We start from the raw sequence: 20783 nt of genomic DNA, 5'->3' as shown, positions 1-20783 counted from the left end.
AAAGGGTTTTGCTTGGTAAAAACTTTATTTTTTCATGCTAAGGTTGACATTTGCATGGATCTGCTCTAATGCATATGCAGAGATCTGGCCATAATTTGACTGTAACCTGTCTATAAAGAACATGATGATGTTACTTACACCGTTTCTGGGTAAACGAAGCAACGTTTACCTTACACTACCAACAAGCAACCAATTTTATATTGCTTAGTATTATAAAGTTTTTACATTTATTTAAAAGTAATAACTATAGTAATACAGTAACTATAGTTGTATGTCTATTTTCTATTTACTGAAGATTTAAATGTTCTGGAAAAGCATCACATCTCATCACATCACAAGGGATTTTAAACAGCTGCTTATCTCACCATGCCTCCATCACCTTAATACTAGCTCAGTTTTATTCACTTCAAATATGCATCACATTTATGTACTGAACAGATGGCTGCAGCTTCTAAATATTTCTTTAGCTTTGAAAAGAAAAATTGGCCAAAAAAAAGTCCCAATTTGATTAGTCATGTCAAGTTGATAGTCAACTTGATTAGATAAGAATGATTTGATGGACCTCAGTAACGTATTAGAGTGTGAACTAATGCACTGTTATTTGACAATCTTCTGATGTTTAAAGAGGATTTATTGTCTAATGTTTCAAAAAGAAGTAATCACAGGCAATGAAGTATATCAATTCATTGAACTGAGATGAATGGTTGCTAAAACGTGTTCACACATTTTGTGTTCCCAGTTTATTTTGATTTGGACAAGAGGCCAATCACAGCACAGTAAAGGCGTTGCTTCCTCTCCAGTGGCTTCTCTTTTTCCCCTCATATTCAAATCACACTTTAACGACTTCTGAGAAGACAATAAGCTCTAAAATTGTATTCACCGGTGTAGCTGATGGACTGTCATTTTAGAAAAATTTGTTATGTGTAATATTTTATTAATTTTCATTTTGTTTTGTTAATTATTTTCCCTTTTATTTTTCACTTGCCTCCTCGAGAACATGTCACTGCAGTCCATATTACTATGAGTTATGGTCTGACCAATGACAATATATGTTATTATATGTAAATATGTACACCTTTCAATAATGCTTACAATGGTAAATACAATATTACAATTTATGTACAATTTAAAGATTTATAGGCAAACCAATTATTGCTAGATGTGACTCATTTTACATCACCTGAGAAGTGGAGGGCCAGCATATACTGTCTGTAGGAAGTGCTGGTACATGTTAATGTTGTGTTCGGACTTAATGTTTAAAGTATAAGTCCTTGTCCTATACATCTGTGCCCTGCATCGTCCAGTGTTTACATTACCCCATAATGCAATATTGTAAGGGATAGAAGGAAATGCATTACATAATATAAATGAGGCAGAGACAAGATGTAATATTGCATGTCAGCCTATGTCATATTTCCCTCTATAAAGTTGACAAAATTAGCAACATTAGTGTACACGGTGTAAAGCTCTGGGTTGCAGTTTGAAGAATCATATCCGAAACTGACCAATCCTAAAAGTTTCCACTCTTGTGAAGCCTGTCCATGTGGAGGTGTGAGACTGGAGACGGAGGAGACCGCTGGGAAGATGAGAACACCTCCGGTGTCGGCAGGGCAGATGTTGGACTGATCAGCGCCCGCTCCCTGTCGCCCACACAGCATGTTCTCAGACACACTAATAGGAACACCATAATTGGCATATTGCTGCTCACAGTGAACAATATCCCCCAGAATCACACGGCCCACGCGTGCTTTCTCAACATTTCCAGCCTCTTGGTCTGGTAAGAGGGACCAGCCTGTCACCAGCCCTTGCCTGGAGTCTTCTACTGTATCCTGAGCGTTTGGAAGGCAGATCGGTTTCACATGTTCTCCAATACGAGCCTTGTCCAAGAGCTTCAGTACGGCCACATCTGAGTCCAGCACCAGGGGATCATAGTTTGGATGGAGAGCGATGGAGGAAACCTGGACAATCAGAGATGAGACGTGGAGTGAATAACAGAATATACACAAATATTTGGCAGCATATGATAATTACACAGAGTATCCTAGAGGCCCCCAGCAGTGTTTTGGATATTTCATAGTTTAAATTGTGAATATGATTTTATAATTATTATTTTTAATGTATATGATGTATTTAATATATTATTATTTATAAATAATACATTAAATTTTAATAAAATTTTTATTATGTATAAAATGTGGAATGTAGTAATAATAAACAATGAGTAGGTGTGTCCAAACTTCTAGCTGTTGGTGTTCTTACAAACTGACCCGTAGTCGCTGCAGTCCCTTGGTCTCTCTCAGATCACTGCGATACTGTTTGCCAAGCATTACTCTGATTTTGGCCGTGTCGAGTGGATATAATTTCCCCAGCTCTGTGACACAGTGGGCAGCTACAACCACACTGCGCTGGTTCACCAGGGCTCCGCTGCAAACAAGCTGCCAACCATCCATGTCACTCTCTTCTTCCATCGGATCAATGCTTTTCCCCATTGTCCTCGTCACACTTAACTTCCCTAGTTTACTTGCAACAGGCAAACGATAGATGGCAGCCAGCCAGGGCCATTTACTTTCTGCTGGCTTCTGAGGGTCAAAGTTCGTCAGCTTCCCACACACTGGCATAGAGAGAGAAAAAAGAAACTAAGAGAACAAACAAAAGCAAGGAGTACTTGACAGATTATGGAATTTAACAATAAAAGAGCACTTAGAGGATTTGGATTGTTATGGATAACACGGAGAGCTCAATTTAGTCTTGTATTACTTCCTAACCACCTCATGCATTTTCCTGTGTTGACACTCTGATAGGTGTGTGTATTCTGTGTGTGTGTGTGTGTGTGTGTGTGTGTGTGTGTGTGTGTGTGTGTGTGTGTGTGTATGCGTGTGTGTGTGAGAGAGAGAGAGAGTGTGTGTGTGTGTGTGTGTGTGTGTGTGTGTGTTTGGTCCATGCATTCCCTGCATTGTGGACCAACTGTTCCCACAAGGATAGTAATACTAGAAATGTTCAATGTTGTGGGGACAAAATTTCAGTCCCCATGTGGAAAACAGCTTATATATCATACTAAATTATGTTTTCTGTAAGGGTTGATTTAGGGGTTAAGGGATAGAATGTAAAGTTTGTACAGTATAACAATAATTATATCTATAGAGAGTCCTCATAAAGCACAAAAATCCGAGATGTGGATGTGATACTTTCATTCTGTCACTTTTGCACTTGACAAGAGCATCTAGGTCTATTTCCAGAGGCTCACCTTAAAATATCAGCAGATTACAAAATAACTTGAATATCCATTTAAATCCGTGTGACTTTGTTGATCTGGCCAATCAGAGCAGAGCAGACCAATCACAACAGACTGGGCCATCTGGCCAATCAGAGCAGGCTTGAGGAAAGAAGGGAATTTAGAGAGACTGATTCATCCAATGAGTCGTTTGAGAATCATTGAAAAATGTGGTGATGTGCAAATGTATATTATGAGAGCATGAAAGTGTTTTTTAACCTTTGATGCATGTAAACCTGTTGCAGGAGACCTTGTGCATTAAGACTTTGAATATGTGCAATCATGAAGCAAGACTTGGAATATAATGCACAAGTTATATCTGGACTACTTTTATGGTGCTTTTAGGCTGCTCTAAGTCACACAGGATTGGAAGGACGTGAGGGTGATTAAATGAATAAAGATTTTTTGAATGAGTTATTCTTTTAACGAAGCCCGCTACACCTCCAGCAGTGCTGTTTGTTATGGGTCATGTGTGCCCTCACCTGGTGAACAAGAGACATGACGTCCACTCCACTTCCCCATCTTCAGACAGGTTCTGCGTGCACTACCAGAGTGCTGGTAGTACGGGGACATACACTCGTACTCAATGTGTGTGTAGAGATGGTGAAAGCCCTGTGGGAGCGGGGGGAGGCTGAAAGGGGTCTGGGTGGGCCACACTTCCCTTAAGAAATTGGTTGCCCCAGAAGAAGAATAAAATTTATGCACAGGTGTTTTCCTGAAGAAAAGCATACAGAATAAATGAAATACAGTTTAAAGTTCAGATATTACATAAACTGTGTTACTTAAAAATTTTACTTTGGAAGGAATGGGAAAATTATATCACAATATTGAATGGAAAACGAGGAAAACTAAATTTGTTGATGTAACCGGTTTTGCAGTGTGGAGTGAAATAGTACCTGGAAGGGATGTGGGGAGGAAGAACTCTCTGTTTGACCAGCACAGACACTTTGGGCTCTCGACAGGCTACGAATAAGAATATAAACAAAACACAGCTTAGTTTTCATAAATACTGATGTCAGCACAGTATTTATGAAAACACTTTGAGTTTTAATATTCTAAATATCTTGGGTGTCTAAAATGTGTGTTGTTAATGCAGTAACATTTGCCATCAGCTCTGTAACTCTCGCTTGTTTCCCATCGAAGCGAAGCATGGTTGAGCCTGGTCAGTATCTGGATTGGAAACTGCCAGGGAAAACTAATGTGCTAGTGAGGCCAACAGGAGGCGTCACCCTCTATGTCCTCATGCCTCAGTATAGTAACACTGTACACTATACTGCAAAAAAGCATCATCTCCCTTACGAAAAATAAGTTTATTCAAGTGTTCTATTAGTATACTTCTTTTAAACTAAAAATAAGAAAGTATACTTTCAGTCTACATTTTATTTACTTCTCAAAAACATATTTTATGTTCTTCTCAGAAATATACTTAAAATTACACTTAAGTGTACTTAAGTCCAAGAATATTTGGCATGTACTTGTAGTCAATCTTTCAATCGAGATATACTTAAAAGTATAATTAAGTATTCAAAGTATACTTGGCTTGTAGTTGTGTTAACTCTTTTGATCGAGTAGCCTATTAAATATACTTTTTTTACATAGTTTTTCATACAGTCTTACAGAACTTACATTGTTTGAAAATATTGATTAGAATATTGATATAAAACAGATATGTTTCTAATTCTGCGTATCTGAATTTTTGTGTAGGCTAGTCCACTGGTAGTGTACATAGGAATTTACTTTAATTCTACTTTACTCTTTCCTCACCATTGACTGTATTTTCCAGCTATCCATGTTTTTACTGTTATACGGTAGGGGGCGCTATGACACATCTTCTAGTACAGAATCTCCGGATCAAAACAGGAGAAGAAATAGCTGAAACAAGTGGTTGCTCATTCAAATGTAAAATAACGTGATCATCAAACATTAAACAACGTGTAAATCAAAACTGCTTAATGTTTCCAAATGAAATGAAGCGTTACACATGAAGAGAAAATGACTGTGAAGCTTTGGGGGTGTTGGACTCGATCTACTCCATCTGTGTTTTGATCATAGTTCTGAATCTGATCATCAAGGCGTAGTCTTTGACAAAAATGTGATTTTTGGGGGTGAGTAAATTATCAGCAAAAGTTTTTTAAAAAGTGAACTAATCCTTTAACCAGATACTAAAGTATTTGGTACAGAGCAGCACCATGTGAAGCGACAACAGACCATGATGCCCGGAAAACATTGTATGATTTTGGCTGTCCTAGATGAAAGATGAGCAATCATTGTGTGCTACGTCGTACAGTGAGTGAGGTTCTTGCGACCAAATATAGCCTGCAATAATTTTCTGACAGTGTTAGCAATTCAGCATGATCACCTGCTGTTACGAGCTACGTTTACTGACCAGCCAATCAAAATGCAGCATGAAATGGAGTATCAATCAACGCGATATGGCGCTAAAAAAAAACTTAGCATGCCAATTTTGCAAATGGAGCTTGAGGTAACTTTGCCTCTTTTCCCTAATCCATATTCTAATTTTTTTCTTTCTCCTCTTTTTTTCAGCGCAAATAAAAACCAGAATTGCCGGAGTGCGATTCATCTTGATTCATGTGTCATCATCGTACAGTCTACATATGTCTATTAAAACGTTTATTAAATACATGTCTTGCAGGGATATTTGTAATGATCTTATATGATTGCCGAAATAGCACAGTCTATAGCAGGCATTAGAGGTGTTGAAGGGTTGTTTCTGATGTGTGAGATTGAACAAGACACACTTTCAGTCCAGTACTGAGTTTATCAAATTTATTTATAACAAAGCTCAAAGATGTCATTTCAAACTCACAGTTCCAATACACAAACACATAGTAATTCCCTCAAGCACATGGTCAAAAATTGTTGTTCCATACACATGACTCCTCTTACTCTCTGGCAATTGACATCAAGTTATGAAGTCATCATCATTAGTGGTGGAAATGGAATTCCAAGCTCCTAAAGAGTCTCTAATAGTGAGCTGTGGCGAGGTCGTCGATGCTATTGCAGGTTATCTAGAATGGCAAGCTACTTTCCGTAAGTATTCAAGTTCCTCATGTATATAGATCATAGCATTTCCAAGTGAGATCTGTCTGACCTCTGTACCTCTGATCATATCTGTCTGACCTCTGATCATATCAAGTAGGAGTCTGATGTATGGACCCTCCCTGAAGGGCCATACATCAGACTCCTACTTGACATGATCACTGGGTGGTGTTTGATCAGGGCGGTGTTTCCAGTCCATGACTTAATTGCAGTGACATTATCTGGGGAGCCGTATTTTCCAATCCTCGACTTATAACTTAGCCTAGAAATCTAGACACACCTTAGCGGCAGCAACATTTATTTTGCAGCCAGTGTAGTCTAGCAACTCTCCGTTGGCTTTCGAGCTGGAAAAACCAAACTCTAGTCAGGCCAATCACATCGTGTATAGAGTTGGTGGGCGGGCTTAACATAATGACGGCAGAGTTGTGATGGTTCCACGTGATTTCCATAGGTGATCTGCTACTTGAAAACCAAGAAGATGCTGCTGGCGAACAGCGGTCTTTCGAATCGGCTTTGGCCGCGACTCCGGAGGACCTGGAGTTAAGCTTTTCTTTGAGAAAAGAACAAAGAATGGCACTTAAGTCGTTCTTAAAAAAGGAAGAAGTGTTCAGAGTTTTGCCGACCGGATACGGAAAAAAAAGTTTAATATATCAACTAGCTCCGCTTGTGGGAAAACGCATGGGACTCACTCAGCCACAGCCATTCGTTGCTCTGGTTGGTTGTAGCGCTATCCTATTGCGTGCAGAGAGAATTTGAAAGACAACCGTTTATCCCGCCCCTCGGGTCAGGCATGCCAATGGTGAGTTCCCAGACCTAACATCTTGATGTGGGTCTGGCTTGCAAGGCTACTTATAACTCTTTTCCATACGAAAACCTGCTACTATGGATACATCAAGGGTGGTAATGTTACAGCCGTCATCTACCATTATGTCAGGTTTTATGAAGCTCGTTTTCATAGTTATTATAGGTTCTACCCACATCTGGACTGCACTTTTTCTTAGAATTTTCTCCGTTTGTTTTGCTACCCGTTTATGTCGGGTCCATCCTAAATCATGGGTTACTTCACACACCTGGAGAATGTGATTTAATGTCTCCTTTGTGTGACAGGCCCCTCGACATCTTGTATCTTCCAACATCTTATTCCTCCCTCTGGCAGCCCTTACTTTTAAATTCAGGACACCCCGCGGAGTTAAATGCTCTGTAAATGAAGACGGTAGAAGACATTGCTAAGTTTTTCGAGCCAGTGATAACTTATCCTATCCACATCTTTATTCACAGTTTTCCCGTCCACAGAGGCTTGCTGCTGTTTTGTCCACTCTGTCTTTGTTTCCTCTGCAGTTTCTTTACCAACCAACCAAAATTAATCTTGCGCAGAATTGTCTTAAAAGATGGTTGTCCAGTCAGGGCTCTTTCGATGGAATTATTACTCGAGAGTAGTTTGCCAAATCAAGTTTCTGTAGAAATGGGATTGAGGTCCCCAAATTTGGAATTCCCAAGCCACGAGCTTCTATTGGTGCATACAGTAAGCCCAGTGGCATGTCCTTAGGCCTAGAGTGTTTCAATAAGCACATCCCAACACCAGCTCGTGTGTCAATTTCAGGACTAGGAATGTTTTGAGAATGTCCATTCGCTGGTGGGGTTGCAACAAGGCTATTGTGATTTCATTTAGCATTTATACTTATTAATTTACAGTATATACTAAGTAGAACACAGTGTCAAACAATTGAATCCCAACAAACATTCAATAAAACATAATGGCTCTAAAATAATGTGTTTTTAAATTAAGCTATTCTCAATCTTAATCATTCTTAGTGAATTTCCCCCTTTTATATATTTGTAAGAGATAAATTCTAAGACTGCACTGACCTCTAATGCAGACGGGCTGGGTGCCAGACCAGGTGCCATTAGTCTGACACGTCCTGCGATAGCTGCCACTCAGAGCATACGACTGGTTACAGAAGAACTCCACTGTTTCAGGAATAAGGCCAGGTACTGACTCATAGTAACCATGATACAATGGTGCCAGTCGAGGACACAGTCTCCCTTCACCCTCTGAGACAGAGAAGAGAAAGTGTGAGAGAGTGAAAGAAAGAAAGAAAACTTCAATGTAAACATTGCAATAGTTTCAATGGTTATGATTGCACCCTATCTGAGTACAGTAACAGTGCTCAAAGCAGGTGTATTACTTATGAGTGGCCTATGCACATTATTAGTCCCATAAACAAGACCGTTCAGAGGCTACGACTTGTCCAGTCAAGAGTTTTAAACAAAATCCCCTTGAATAACGCCCAACATTTTCATCCACGTAATTACAACTGCTTGGGGCAAAAAAAAAAAAAAAAAAAAAAAACTGTGTAAAAAGACTTTTGACAATTTAGAGGAAAGATTGCCACCAATGGTCTCTACGACCAACTTAGGCTTACAATGCTTTTGGGATAATTTAATTTAATGTGGGAATCGGACAAAACGGTTTAGTTTTATATGTTCCCAGCTCCTGTGTTTATTTCCCCTTCTTCCTTAGTCAACCAAGTTTCCTAGTTTGTGCCTATTGTGTCCGCTTGCCCCTCACATACATACTGTTTATACTCCCTGTTTAGTATATTTTTACATCTATCACTACGTCTTTGATTAGTGGTTATTTCTCTCCTGATATGCTGAGTGTTTGTTATTTTGAATTACTGCTAATTAAAGGTGCAATATGTGATTCTCTACAGAAACCTTTTTTGTTATGCTGGTTGAAAGTCTCCTCATATCCTGATAGCAATCACTATGTTGATCGGTCTAAATGTATTTTTATATAAAAAAATAATATATATAAATTAAATATTAGGGGTGTGACGAGACAGTTATCTCACAAGATGAGACACGAGATTGGGTTCACGAGAACGAGATTTTTGCACAATATTTTATAAAAAAATCTTCAATGACAAAAATCATGACAGGAACAAATAGTCTGCAGGTGCATTTGGAATGTTGAATGTTTGAATGTTTAAAATGTTTTAGCAAATAATCTTGTAATTAATGCAATTTCAGTTCTACTTTATAAGTATGAATTATCAAATGTATTGAAAGACAACAATATACAAGCACTGTAAAAGGTTCTGCCTCAAACTCAACTAACTGGCTTCTCTCAAGCATGATTTCACATGAGTCTCTTCAGACCTTACTGTTCATGTATTCTGAGCTTCCAGAACTTCTGATTGAGACTGTGTTGAACCTCCTAATTGAACTCCTTTTCACAAATTGAACAAAGAAATAAAAACAGTGTAAAAAACAAAAAATAAATGACAGTTTTTTCTTAGTCTTATTAAGTGCAAACTATAATCAAAGTACTCTCTCAATATTCAAAGTGCAAACAGAGACCAGAACAGAGACCAGAGCCACAACTACACAGTCCAGAGATAGGTTTGATATTGGGAGACATGCTATTATATGCAGCCTAATTTGCTGTCTACCTCAGTCGTAATGAACTAATAAGAGAGGGAGTGCCCTTTAATTGCGTTCATTTGGTAGTATATAAGTGTGTCGCTATGTGTGTGTGTCCTCTCTGCGGGACTTGTGAATGTTTGCAAGAGTGGACTGAGGAGCTTTGCGGGATGCCTTCAATTATATCCGTTTCCATGGATATCCGTTTAATATGCAACAGTTTCGGTGCCATGTGAGTTGCATTACAGGTGCAGACCAACGTGCAAGAGACGTTCCAGTGGGCATTGGGTCTCATCTAAACTTCAGTTTGGATGCTCGTTTTGCTGTCTGCTTCGTTTATTTCGTCTGCTTCGATATCATCGGACTTGCTACCGTGACGGTATACGGTGCCTGTGCCTGGGATCTGAGGGAGACAGGACTGCACGATTTCGCTGTTCGATTGGACCGGCAGACAGGCCATATTAACCTGTTTGTTTCAGCTCGTGTGTAGGCACACAGTGCCTGTTCACTTCCTAACTGTTTACGTTCGCAGTGTTTAACACGGAAGATCAGCTGGACCGTATATTTGAGCCTGTGGCGTGGTGCCTTCACCATTGATTATGTTCTGTGAGTAACCAATTTAAGTCAAAGCCTTAAGCGGTGTGCAATACTAGACCAGCAAACCTAGCTGTCACCAGTCATTCCTGCGAGTTGTTTTCTTTATTTAATATTATTTGATTTTCAAGTGAGTTGATTGTTGTTTTGGTTCATATTTTTCTTATTTCTGATTTGACTTTGTGCTGGGTATTGTATTCATTTATACATCTTATTTGTGAATAAGTTAGTTAATTTTTTTATTTTATTTGTGGTCGACTTAAGGTTGATCTATTGAATGTGTCTCTTTGTAACATTGTTGGCTGCTTCTGCCTGTTTCCGTCCGTTTTGTTTGTCGTGGTGGCCGGACGTGCACCTCGAACAGATGGGCCGAACTGACCCGGTGAACTCTTTTAAAACTGTGTTGTAAAACTTGTTTTGGGTCATTCTGTCTTACTTTTCCTTCAGAATTGTGGGTGGCCAGCTGCAGAGGATAAGCGTCTCCCTGTGTTGTGGTGCTTGGTTCTTCGCCTGAATGCTGTGCTCATAGTGAGTGTGCTGTGAGTGTGCACGTATGATTGCGGTGTCCTTTCTATCAAGGAGGGCCAGTACCTAATTCTGAAGTGGTAATGTCCGTGTCATTTGTGTGGATTTGATTTCTTTGATTTGTTGGTGTTTTTGTGTGTTAAATAAAATTGGGTATTTTTAGTGATTGGAAATAAAGTATTTTATTTTTATACTCAACCCATGTCTGAAACTTGTCTCAGCTGTAATGAACCTGTGAGCCTTGCTCTAATGTGAAGGGCATTTTCCTGGAAATAGGCCCCGGGGTGGTGTAGTCGCCCACCTTATTTTGTGGTCTGTTTATCCATGCTAATGTGTAGGTTAAGAAGAATTTACTAAACCTTTTAGTGCACCTCCCGTTAAAGCTGCCATATGCGCATCAGTGAGCTCTCGTTTCACTTTCACTTTGGGATTCACGATTGCACGTACTCCATGTATCTAGGAGCAGCCGTGCTGAGTGCGCGTTCTACAAGATAAGGCATTCATCAGATGTTGAGGCTCTGTTGAGCAACGATTCCTCCGCCATCGTCATGCGATCAGTGAACTGTGATTCCTACTGCACTGTGTGCGACTGCAACTCATGCTGGATGAGCAGAGTATACGTTTACAATAGTTTACAATGGTTTTTATTTTTATAAAAACAGCAAAACGACAGTGTAGGCGGTGGTATATTTTCTATGCTAATTTCACCCTCATGCTCCGTCATGGCGATATCGTGAGACAGTTTTCACTCGACGAGAAATCTCGTCGCACCCCTATCAAATATATATATCTGTGCATGTAGGACCATAAAATATTTGTTCAATCATTGCATTCAGTCCGAATTAAATGATAACGTGTTCTCTGTCAGTCAGCCTGTGTTTGGATATCACTGCGTAGGTATCATACGTCATCTGCGCGTTCATGTACGCTGTGCAGACAGAGCGAGAATGGCAGGCAAAGAGTTGTTTACATTGATTGTTGTAGTACCGTTACTCACTTTACTGTAAGGATTTCTCACTGGCAAATAACACACAATTTAATCCAATAACATTGTCTGTGGTAGTCTCGCTTCTGATCTGTGTGCATTCATGTGTTTTGGAGGAGACGTGGCTTTTGACTATGCGGCGATTTGAATGGTGGGTGGGATCAATGCTAGCAGGCTATAGTTAGCATTTGCCAGATCATCTTCTGCACATTTAAAGTTGACTGCCACATCTAGGAGCTAAATCTCTGTATCAGATGTCACATCAGCCCTGTCCTCCATGCTACACACAGCTCCCACGGTCATCCTCTGAAGATTCTCTATACTTTGGTGACATAATACCCCATATAATGTTGGGTAGTTGTGAAGTCTGCATTATTACAGCTTCTTAAAAAGGTAGACATTAGCCAAAAGAGTTCTGAAACATAAAATAGGGCATCCAAGTCCACACCAATTGTCAAATTTAGGACGGCGCCATTATAGACTATCATTTGACAAGCTGAAGACTAAAGGAAGAGTGAAGTTCTGAACAACACTTGAGGAGAATGCAGCTAGATTCTCAAACATGTTCAACCAGCACTTCACTATTAAATATAATTAATTGAATAGCCTACATTTCTCTGTATAAATAGTGTTTGTTTTCATTCTAACCCAAAGAAACAGTCTAATGAATGTGTATCATTGTAGAGATGTTCATAGAGTTTCAGTAAGATGCTTGTGGATATTCACCTTCATTCTCTAGGTTTGATTGAGATTCTCTATTTGTTTCTTGTTGCAAAACTTGCTCTTCAGTCTTTTCATTTACTGTATCCACTTTGACCTTTTCCACAGGTTTAACCCTCGTTGTCACTCTTTCGTTTGCTGTGCTCACTGTTGGTATGATCGCTGTGCTGTTATTGCCAGTGGTAGCTGTTGGGAGTTCTTCTGTTTCGTTTTGAGGCAGGGTCCCCAAATTGTCTTCTATGTCATTCCTATTTAAAAATTCAGTGTTATTCCCTCTGTGTATGATATCTATTTCATAAAGAATGTTTTCTTTCTCATCCTCGGTCAGGCTTAATATGGTGTACTGGGGTCCATCGGTTATTTTTTGTCCTTTGTCCATGCTGCCATCTTTGGTTTTGTCCTTTGCTGTCTGATTAGTGTCTATTAACACAATATCTATGAAATCCATGCCCAAATCTTTTGTTGGACTTCCATCTTTTTCTCTAATATCTAGATGTCTATCTTTGTCAAAGAGTTTAAGATTATCCTTATCCCCTCCAGTTTCTTTCTTTCCAATTGTGTTAATGCTGCTCTCAGTATCCTTATTTTCAACTTTAGGCTTTTCTTGTACAAAATTACTCCCAATATCTTTGCCTATATCTTTTCCCAGCTCTAAATCTAGTCCCCCATCATAATTTCCAGCGGTAGGTTTTTTTGGTCTATCTTTGTCTGGTTTTGACTCATTTTCTTCTTCTTCTGAAGTTTTGTTCTTGAAATGGCCCACTTCATCTTGTCCAGTATGTTTGTGTTTGCCTTTGTTTTGTCCATTATCTGCTCCAGAAACGATGTCCAGCTCTGTAAGTAGAAGAAATTCAAAGGTTTAATTAAAGCACTGCACTACCAACAAAAAGTGCACATGAAAATAAATAAATAAAATAGCAACCACACCTAACATACACGCCAATGATAAATAGCAATAATGATTTTATGTAAAATACACTAGCTACATATGTTTCCATCCAAATTTGCATATTATTTCCATCCAGCGATATGAAAGGAAGAAAATCGCCACTTCCCAATAAACTGGCTCCAAATATCATGAAGAAAATGTTAATTTGCTGCAGTAGGAGAAGCACTGTAAGTCTTTTTTCATATATAATGAATGACTTGAGTCTCAGATTACGCAGATGAAATGGAATAAACTCGTCATGTTATCTTGCTTTCAGATGCCTGATGTTTGGGAACGCAGTCGTGCGAGTCAGTTCTGGAAGATCATTGTACCAAATCACTTTGATGAAAGACTTTGCTCAGACATTTCAGAACGACCAAAACAGCATTTCAGATGCGGTGCAACGAGATCGGTCCGCTGGTTAGTCCAGTTATGTCATCCCATCGCGCAAACTCTTTTTTGATACGCATCAAGGAATTTATTAGGTGAATGTGTTTCCATCATAGTTTATGGACATGCTTTCTTATCAGATAAAAAAAATATATATATATATATCTTCCTCAATTGAGTGCAAAGTTTTTTAATGTGCTTTTTTTCGAATTTACATCCAGTGCTTTTTTGCATATCCCAATGCATAAAAGTAGGTGGATGGAAACATAGTTATTGAAGATCTTGTATCCTTGAGAGCATAAGTAGTGGTAATAAGCAGGTAATAAGCAGTGACTAATGGCCATCTAGTCACCCACGGATTTGCCAAAAAATGTCCAAAGAAATGGTTTTAATTTTAGTCAAAAAGATAAATTAAATCATGATTTAGTAGTTCAGTGATGCCAGAAGAAGACTTTAAAGAACTTCTTTTTGTCTTTGAACATCTCAGGGCCTAGAGCTACTGAAGAAACAACAGCAATAACAACTTAATTGATATTAATATTAATTAACATACAATAAATACATTTCAAGCTAAATTCTGAGTCCAGGTACCTTTGACACAGGTTGGTGCCGTCCCACTCCAAGTGTTGTTGCCCAGGCAGGTTCTCTGAGGGGCTCCATTCAGTTTGTATTGCTTAAAGCAAAAATACTGTATAGCAATAAGTACATCATTTGGTCCGTAAACAAGGAAGTGATCACCGAGCTCTGGCTTTGGAGGAATGCCGCAGTTGTGGTCAGGCACTGGTGAAGAGATAGTCATGCTTCAACTATTAGCAAACACATTTTTAAACATATTGATTAGAGGCTGCATATGATGACACTTTTTAAGAAAAACTGATTAAAACATATTTATACTGAATTATCATCATTATTATTATTATTATTGCCGTGCAGCCCGATCTATACCTTATAATGCGTTTTCAGTTGCTCACCACACTGTGGAGTTGGTGTACTCCATGACCCATCCAGCAGACAGGCGGTCATGTGGAAACCATTTAATGTGTATCCAGGGTCACACTGGAACAGAACATGTCCTCCAACCCTTACATCCAGATGCACTGCAGTCCCGTGGGCTGGAATCAAAGGCCTTCTGCATTCAAGCACTGAGAGATCACGTTACATGTTAAAATACATGGTATGAATCTGTCCTGTAAGGGTAGGGGTTGAACAAATTAACATAGAGAGTTAATACATTTTAAACAAAACAACAACAACAAATCAGCTGCAATCTGAGTCTAATCCTAAACCCTGTTACATATGAATAAGCATCCTCTTAAATGTTACATTTCTCTTTTGAAAAGATTGTTCTCACCATGTTCACATCTCGTCCCAGTATATCCAGCCAGACAGGCACAGTGGAAGGAATGAGAGGAGTGTAAGATGCAGGTGCCATCATGCATACATGGAGAGGAAGAGCATTCTACACAAATAGATACAGTTACATGTCAGTCATTCTGTTCCATCATTAATACACTGTATACTGTAGACACACCTAAACATACACAACAGTATATACATTAATTATCAAAATACATTTTCTTGAAAGACAAAATTGCAATGATCATTAGCAAGAAAAGTGCTATTCAGATGTTACGTAGTCGTCTGAAATATGAGGGTCCCAACAAGCACCATGCTTTCCTGTTTATGATCGGCTGCATGCTTTCTTGTTGTCTTGTGCTGTGTAGCACAAAGGTTGGGTTTTTCATCGGGCCGTTTGCTTACATGTTGTCGTGTTTAGTGTGGACTTCTAGTCGGTGAGAGCTCTCATTGGCTGCGTGTTCGTGTTGTTTTGTGTGTCATTAAGAAACAAACAAATCAAAGCCACGTGCTCCACTGTTTATTATCTTAAACACGCCTTTCTTGTTACTATTGCTTTATTTTACCCACCTGCTCTCCCCTACTGATTTACTTCCCTATTTTCTGTGTTTACATGCTCCCTGTTGTATCCTGCTTAGTCTTGTCTATTCCAGCTGCCACATTTTTTTGCTATAGGCTGGTTTATGTTATTATTTTGTTTATCTTGCTATTTAATAAAGCCCATTACTCCGCATCCTTGAGTCCTCGCTCTTCATTCAACCCAAATTCCTGACAAACTGGGCCATGTGGTTCTGTACGACACAACAATTTATTTTGTAATTTTGACTTTTTTAATGTTTTTTTTTATTTTTTATCAACTGCAGTATATTTGTATCTACTCCATTCAAAAAGTTGATTAGGTGGACAAAAATGTGTGTATTGGGAAAATGAACTTGGGAAAAGCAACTTTTCAGAAGCTGTTGCTGCTGCTTCCAGTTGTTTAACCCCACTGATAAAACTACAATCTCTGTTGAAGGATTAGAGTTTTTTTTATTCTAGCACCCTTTTATGATAAATGTCTGTGAGCCCTGTTCCCTGAGAAGGGAACGAGACACTGCTTCGATGACGACACTTTGGGGAACGTCCCCCAGCGCAGCGCCTCTGAAACATGAATGAAACTAAGCCAATCTTGATTGGTGTTGCGACATGAAGTAACGTGTGACGGCATACATGGAACCTACAAAGGGTACAACAGCGTCATGTTCTGTGATGAAGCTTGCAGGCAGGGCAGGCTTGGCAAAGGGACGCAGTGTCTCATTCCCTTCTCAGGAAACATGGGTTAGAGTCATAACCCGAGACGTTTCCTTTCGAGGGACTTTGGGGGAGGGACATTACGACACTTTGGGGAACATGTACCCACTTTGCCACATCGAGCCCTGCCTGTCCCAGTGTGAAGCTGCACACAGGCACACTTAGGACGAAAGCACTAGAGTGCCTGGCGTAGAAGGGATGTCCGGATTGTAAAATCTAATGAAAGTGTGAGGGGTGGCCCATCCCGCTGCATCGCACACTTCCTGGATCGGGGACCCTGAAAGGATGGCTCAAGATGACACAATCCCTCTGGTTAAATGAGCCCTCACGCCAAAGGTAAAGGGCAAACTGTGCACCTGATAAGCCATAGAGATAGCCTGAACGATCCTGTTGTTGATGGTCTGTTTAGATGCGGGAAGCCCCTTCTTGGGTGACCCGAAACACACCAGCAACTGATCTGACTTCCACCATGAGGAAGACCTCTGAATATAAATCTTGAGAGCTCTGACAGGGCAGAGCAAATTAACTCTCTCTTCATCCGCCGTCGCGTGAGCTGGAGGATTAAAAGCCTGCAGAACCGTAGGCCGTGCCACATTAGATGCCACTTTAGGCACATAGCCCGGCCTGGGATGCAAGATAGCCTTACTGCATCTAACCACTTTGATCAACTCCTAGCGATTGCCGAGTAATCCATCTAAACCGGAGTGTACCGCCCGCGGACGCCACCTAGCTGCGAAAACATTCATTATCATATTTTTTAAAACAGCTGCCTTGATTAACACAAAATAGGTGTCATTTGAAAGCTTAGAGTCTGAACTTTACAACGAATGTACCCAATTTGATTAACTTGAGTTATTTGCTGATAAATAGAATTTCTTTTTTTTAATAATCTATAAAATACTTTTTTGTACAATGTAATGCAATGTCACAAAAACATCATACAGCTCATGAAACATTCACAGATTGTTGAAAATGACATCATTTTACACAGCATAGTATGACAATTAAAATGATCCCAAAATGAACATAATAACTTATTTCCTTTCTAAATTATTCCATATCAAATAAGAAAGATATGCAAAAAAAATTATATATATGTTGTCTTTTATCAGCAGTTTCTCGGCATGAGAATGTCCAAATGTAATGTAATTTACATTTTCTAAAAATCTGAAAAGAGTTCTATCAAACGATACCTACCTTTTGACTCTCCTTGCTATAGTTTGAGTTATGAGTCTTTAGTTTTGTGTGACTCTAAAAATGCCCTCAGGTCTTCAGGGGTTAATGTAACAAAGTTTGTTTTGGCTGAACAGCAGCTCTAGAAGAAAGTTACTGTCTAGTCTTTAATTGATTAAACGACATCACAAGAAAATAATCTCAAATCCAGTCATATTTCTCCATGTCATTGCCTGTGAAGTAGTGACTGAAATGTTAATTGTGTGAGGTGAGTGTTAATGGTGTCGAGCATGAAGTCCACTCGCATTACGTTTGTGTCCAAAAATGATGATGGATTTGGAAACTCCTGAATGCATTTATTTTGTCACTTTCCTCCAATTTTGGAAAATAAGACTGCTGAATACAGACTTAGTCCACTGAGACTACTAAAAGTGCCTGTAAATAGGCCAGTATTTGCCAGTTTCCACTGTTAGTCGGAAAAGAACAGTTCCAGGTCAGTTCCAGGTTTATGAGCTGCTCCAGTAAAAATGCATGACAATGGAACAGTTCCCGATGGACTGTTTTGCTATGAGACGTGAATTAAGGAAGGCTTAATGAAGTTCAAACCTGCAACTACTGCTTACAACTCATCATGCAGGTTCTTGACAACAGAGCTTACAACGAGTGGCTATGATCTTTAGATTCAAGGCTTGTGTTCGGGTGACGACTCTACTGTTGTACAGTCACCGCTAAATAGTGTTGCTTTCGTCAACGAGAATTATGAATAAATATCGTAGTCAATGAACCTTTATCACGTGACGAAAACGAGGCGAGACGCAACGTAAATACTGGTCATGTGACGGTGATTATAATTAAATGAATAATGCAATACTGTAGACGAATAAAAACGAGACTAAATGTGGTTTACAAAATAAAAATGCAACGTAAACTTGGCTCTAATGATACTCTTGGCAAGAGCACCATCCCTTTGAGTCACATTCCCAGGACATTTATGAATGGGGGCTTCAGATTGGGGATAACTCAGAGATGTATCTGCTTTTCTAGTGCCAGCCATCATCATGTGACGCTCCGCCTGCCTAGGGTGACCAGACATCTCATTTTTACTAGGACAGTCCCATATTTCAGCTCTATTTTTAGACTAATTATGAAAAAATGTTTTCAGGTTTGCTAAGATGTCTTTATTGCTGAGTGATAGAGCGAGTAGTAGTATACTTCTGTCACGTGAGAATAGCCTATCAAAGGTAGAGAATTATGTCATAGTATATTTTGGAGGGCAGAATTACCATCCAATCACAATTAATGAATTGGCACCAGTGTCAGTGATTGGTGAGTGCAGAGGAGATCGAGTCAGGCTTGAAAATGTCAAAGAAGCGTGTGTGTACATTTAATATATTTTTGAATAATGTTGATATTTTAATCTGTATTGTATGTATTTGTATTTATTTTTACCTGGGGACTGCAGATGTAAATTAGCCTAAGGCTAACTCTGGTGTAATGCATCAAATGTTTACATTTATGTTATTATTTGCACATGGTCCCTTTTAAACAAACAAACAAACAAACAAACAAACAAACAATGATGACCTTCAAAAAGAGTATAAGTTACTAAAAAGTGAGTCACTGTCAGAGCCAAGTAAATTAAGATGTGACATTTGTGGTCACACAAATGAGCCTTTTGAGCTCGTTTTTCTGTTGCTCACCGAGGCAACATTATGCAGCATATGTACACAAAAAAGCATGTGGACGCTGCTTAAAGTGTTCTAATCTAAGTGTCAGTGATTTTTTTTTTTTTTTTTTGAGAAGCAAACTTGCGAATCTGAAGTTCAGCGTGATTTGGACAAGTGCTCCTTTCTCACATTAACTGTGGATGTGTCCAAACACGAAGACATTCAATTCTTACCCGTGCTTGTGCGATACTTCCACTAGAGGGTGTAAAAGTCAAGATAATTTAATTCTTATCTCTGCCAGGTGAGACATACAAGTATATTTCCCACGTCATTGAAAAAATGGCCTTGATCAAAAAGTAGCTGCTCTCTGTGCTGATAACACTAACAAAACCATTGGCGGTGTTAGGAGAGCTTGTAAAGGCAAGACCTGGAGAAATCTGCAGCTGAACCTAGGAAGGGAGATTTTGGGCATTGGCTGTAATCATCCACAATACTTTCATATCTACATAGTGTGTGTACAGGAGCTCAAAGGCTTTCGTGACTTCGTACAGCTGGACTATCACTGCAGCACGGTAACAAGCCTTTCTTCTCTCTTGAATTAATTCTGCACCTTTTTGATGGTCTGCTTGCATTCTTTCTTTCTCAAGAAAATACCCAAAGTTTCTAAGAGACACTTCCAGCAACCCTTGATTTGCACTTAAGCAAACAGGAACTTTTCACTTCACTCTGGAGACAGTACAGCAAGACTATATATCTGCCACAGAAGAGGCTTTGCACATTGATGACCTGAAAAAAATCTTGCAGGCCAGGCTGGATGAATCATTTATTCCCTCTGACATTAAACATCAGTTGAACACCGTCGCTGAAGCTGGTGGCATGTGAGCTGGTGATTTCCTTTGTGCTCCTTTGGAGTCTTATCTCTAGCCGTGGAGATTCATTTTGGACTGGACTGCTCTGCGTTTTACGATAAACTGTTGAAAGACAATAGCACACTGGCAAAATTGCTTTCAGCGAAAGTACAAAACTGAGCAAAAGTGTGTAGCCTACATTGTTTAACAGATCTAGACAGCGGAGTAGTATTATAGGCATGTTGTTCAGAATACCAGTTTCCTAAATGCAAGAGGGGACAAGAGCATTTACACTGGTGAAGGTTAGATAAGGTAGCCTGGCTCTGCCCTCCTACGTACTTCCGCTCAATTTTCATTTTCCTTCAGTACTAGGTCTGGGATTGTGCTGGTTTTCTCCGATCAATTTTTTTACCGGGCCAGTTAGCGAACAGAGGGAGTGGCTGAGAACGACGACGTTGATGTTGTGCGTTATTTTGAGTTGTAGTTCAGTAATGGCAGCGGAGAAAGATGCGAGCGAAGCCATTCGGTCCGTTGTGGCAACACTGCAGAA

General features: G+C 39.5%; 1 protein-coding gene across 1 annotated transcript in view; it reads right to left on the bottom strand.

The window, feature by feature from the left end:
* Nucleotides 1-944: 944 nt before the first annotated feature.
* pamr1b (peptidase domain containing associated with muscle regeneration 1b) overlaps nt 945-20783 on the bottom strand; it is an 83427-nt gene continuing 63588 nt past the window's right edge. Inside the window, exons 6-14 of the mRNA XM_077245535.1 lie at nt 15251-15358; nt 14871-15041; nt 14491-14679; nt 12588-13415; nt 8198-8383; nt 4168-4234; nt 3754-3986; nt 2268-2611; nt 945-1958 (exon numbers count right to left, since the gene is read on the bottom strand). Of these exons, the coding sequence (XP_077101650.1) occupies nt 1404-1958; nt 2268-2611; nt 3754-3986; nt 4168-4234; nt 8198-8383; nt 12588-13415; nt 14491-14679; nt 14871-15041; nt 15251-15358 (2681 nt within the window). The 3' untranslated portion in view covers nt 945-1403. The remainder of the gene's footprint in view (nt 1959-2267; nt 2612-3753; nt 3987-4167; nt 4235-8197; nt 8384-12587; nt 13416-14490; nt 14680-14870; nt 15042-15250; nt 15359-20783) is intronic.

This window comes from Siphateles boraxobius, unplaced genomic scaffold (assembly GCF_051911475.1).
Source record: "Siphateles boraxobius isolate OS27281-9 unplaced genomic scaffold, OSU_SipBor_1 102, whole genome shotgun sequence".
In the NCBI taxonomy this organism is placed as follows: domain Eukaryota; kingdom Metazoa; phylum Chordata; class Actinopteri; order Cypriniformes; family Leuciscidae; genus Siphateles; species Siphateles boraxobius.
Note: the sequence above shows the minus strand (reverse complement) of the source record. Positions and strands in the feature narration are given on the sequence as shown.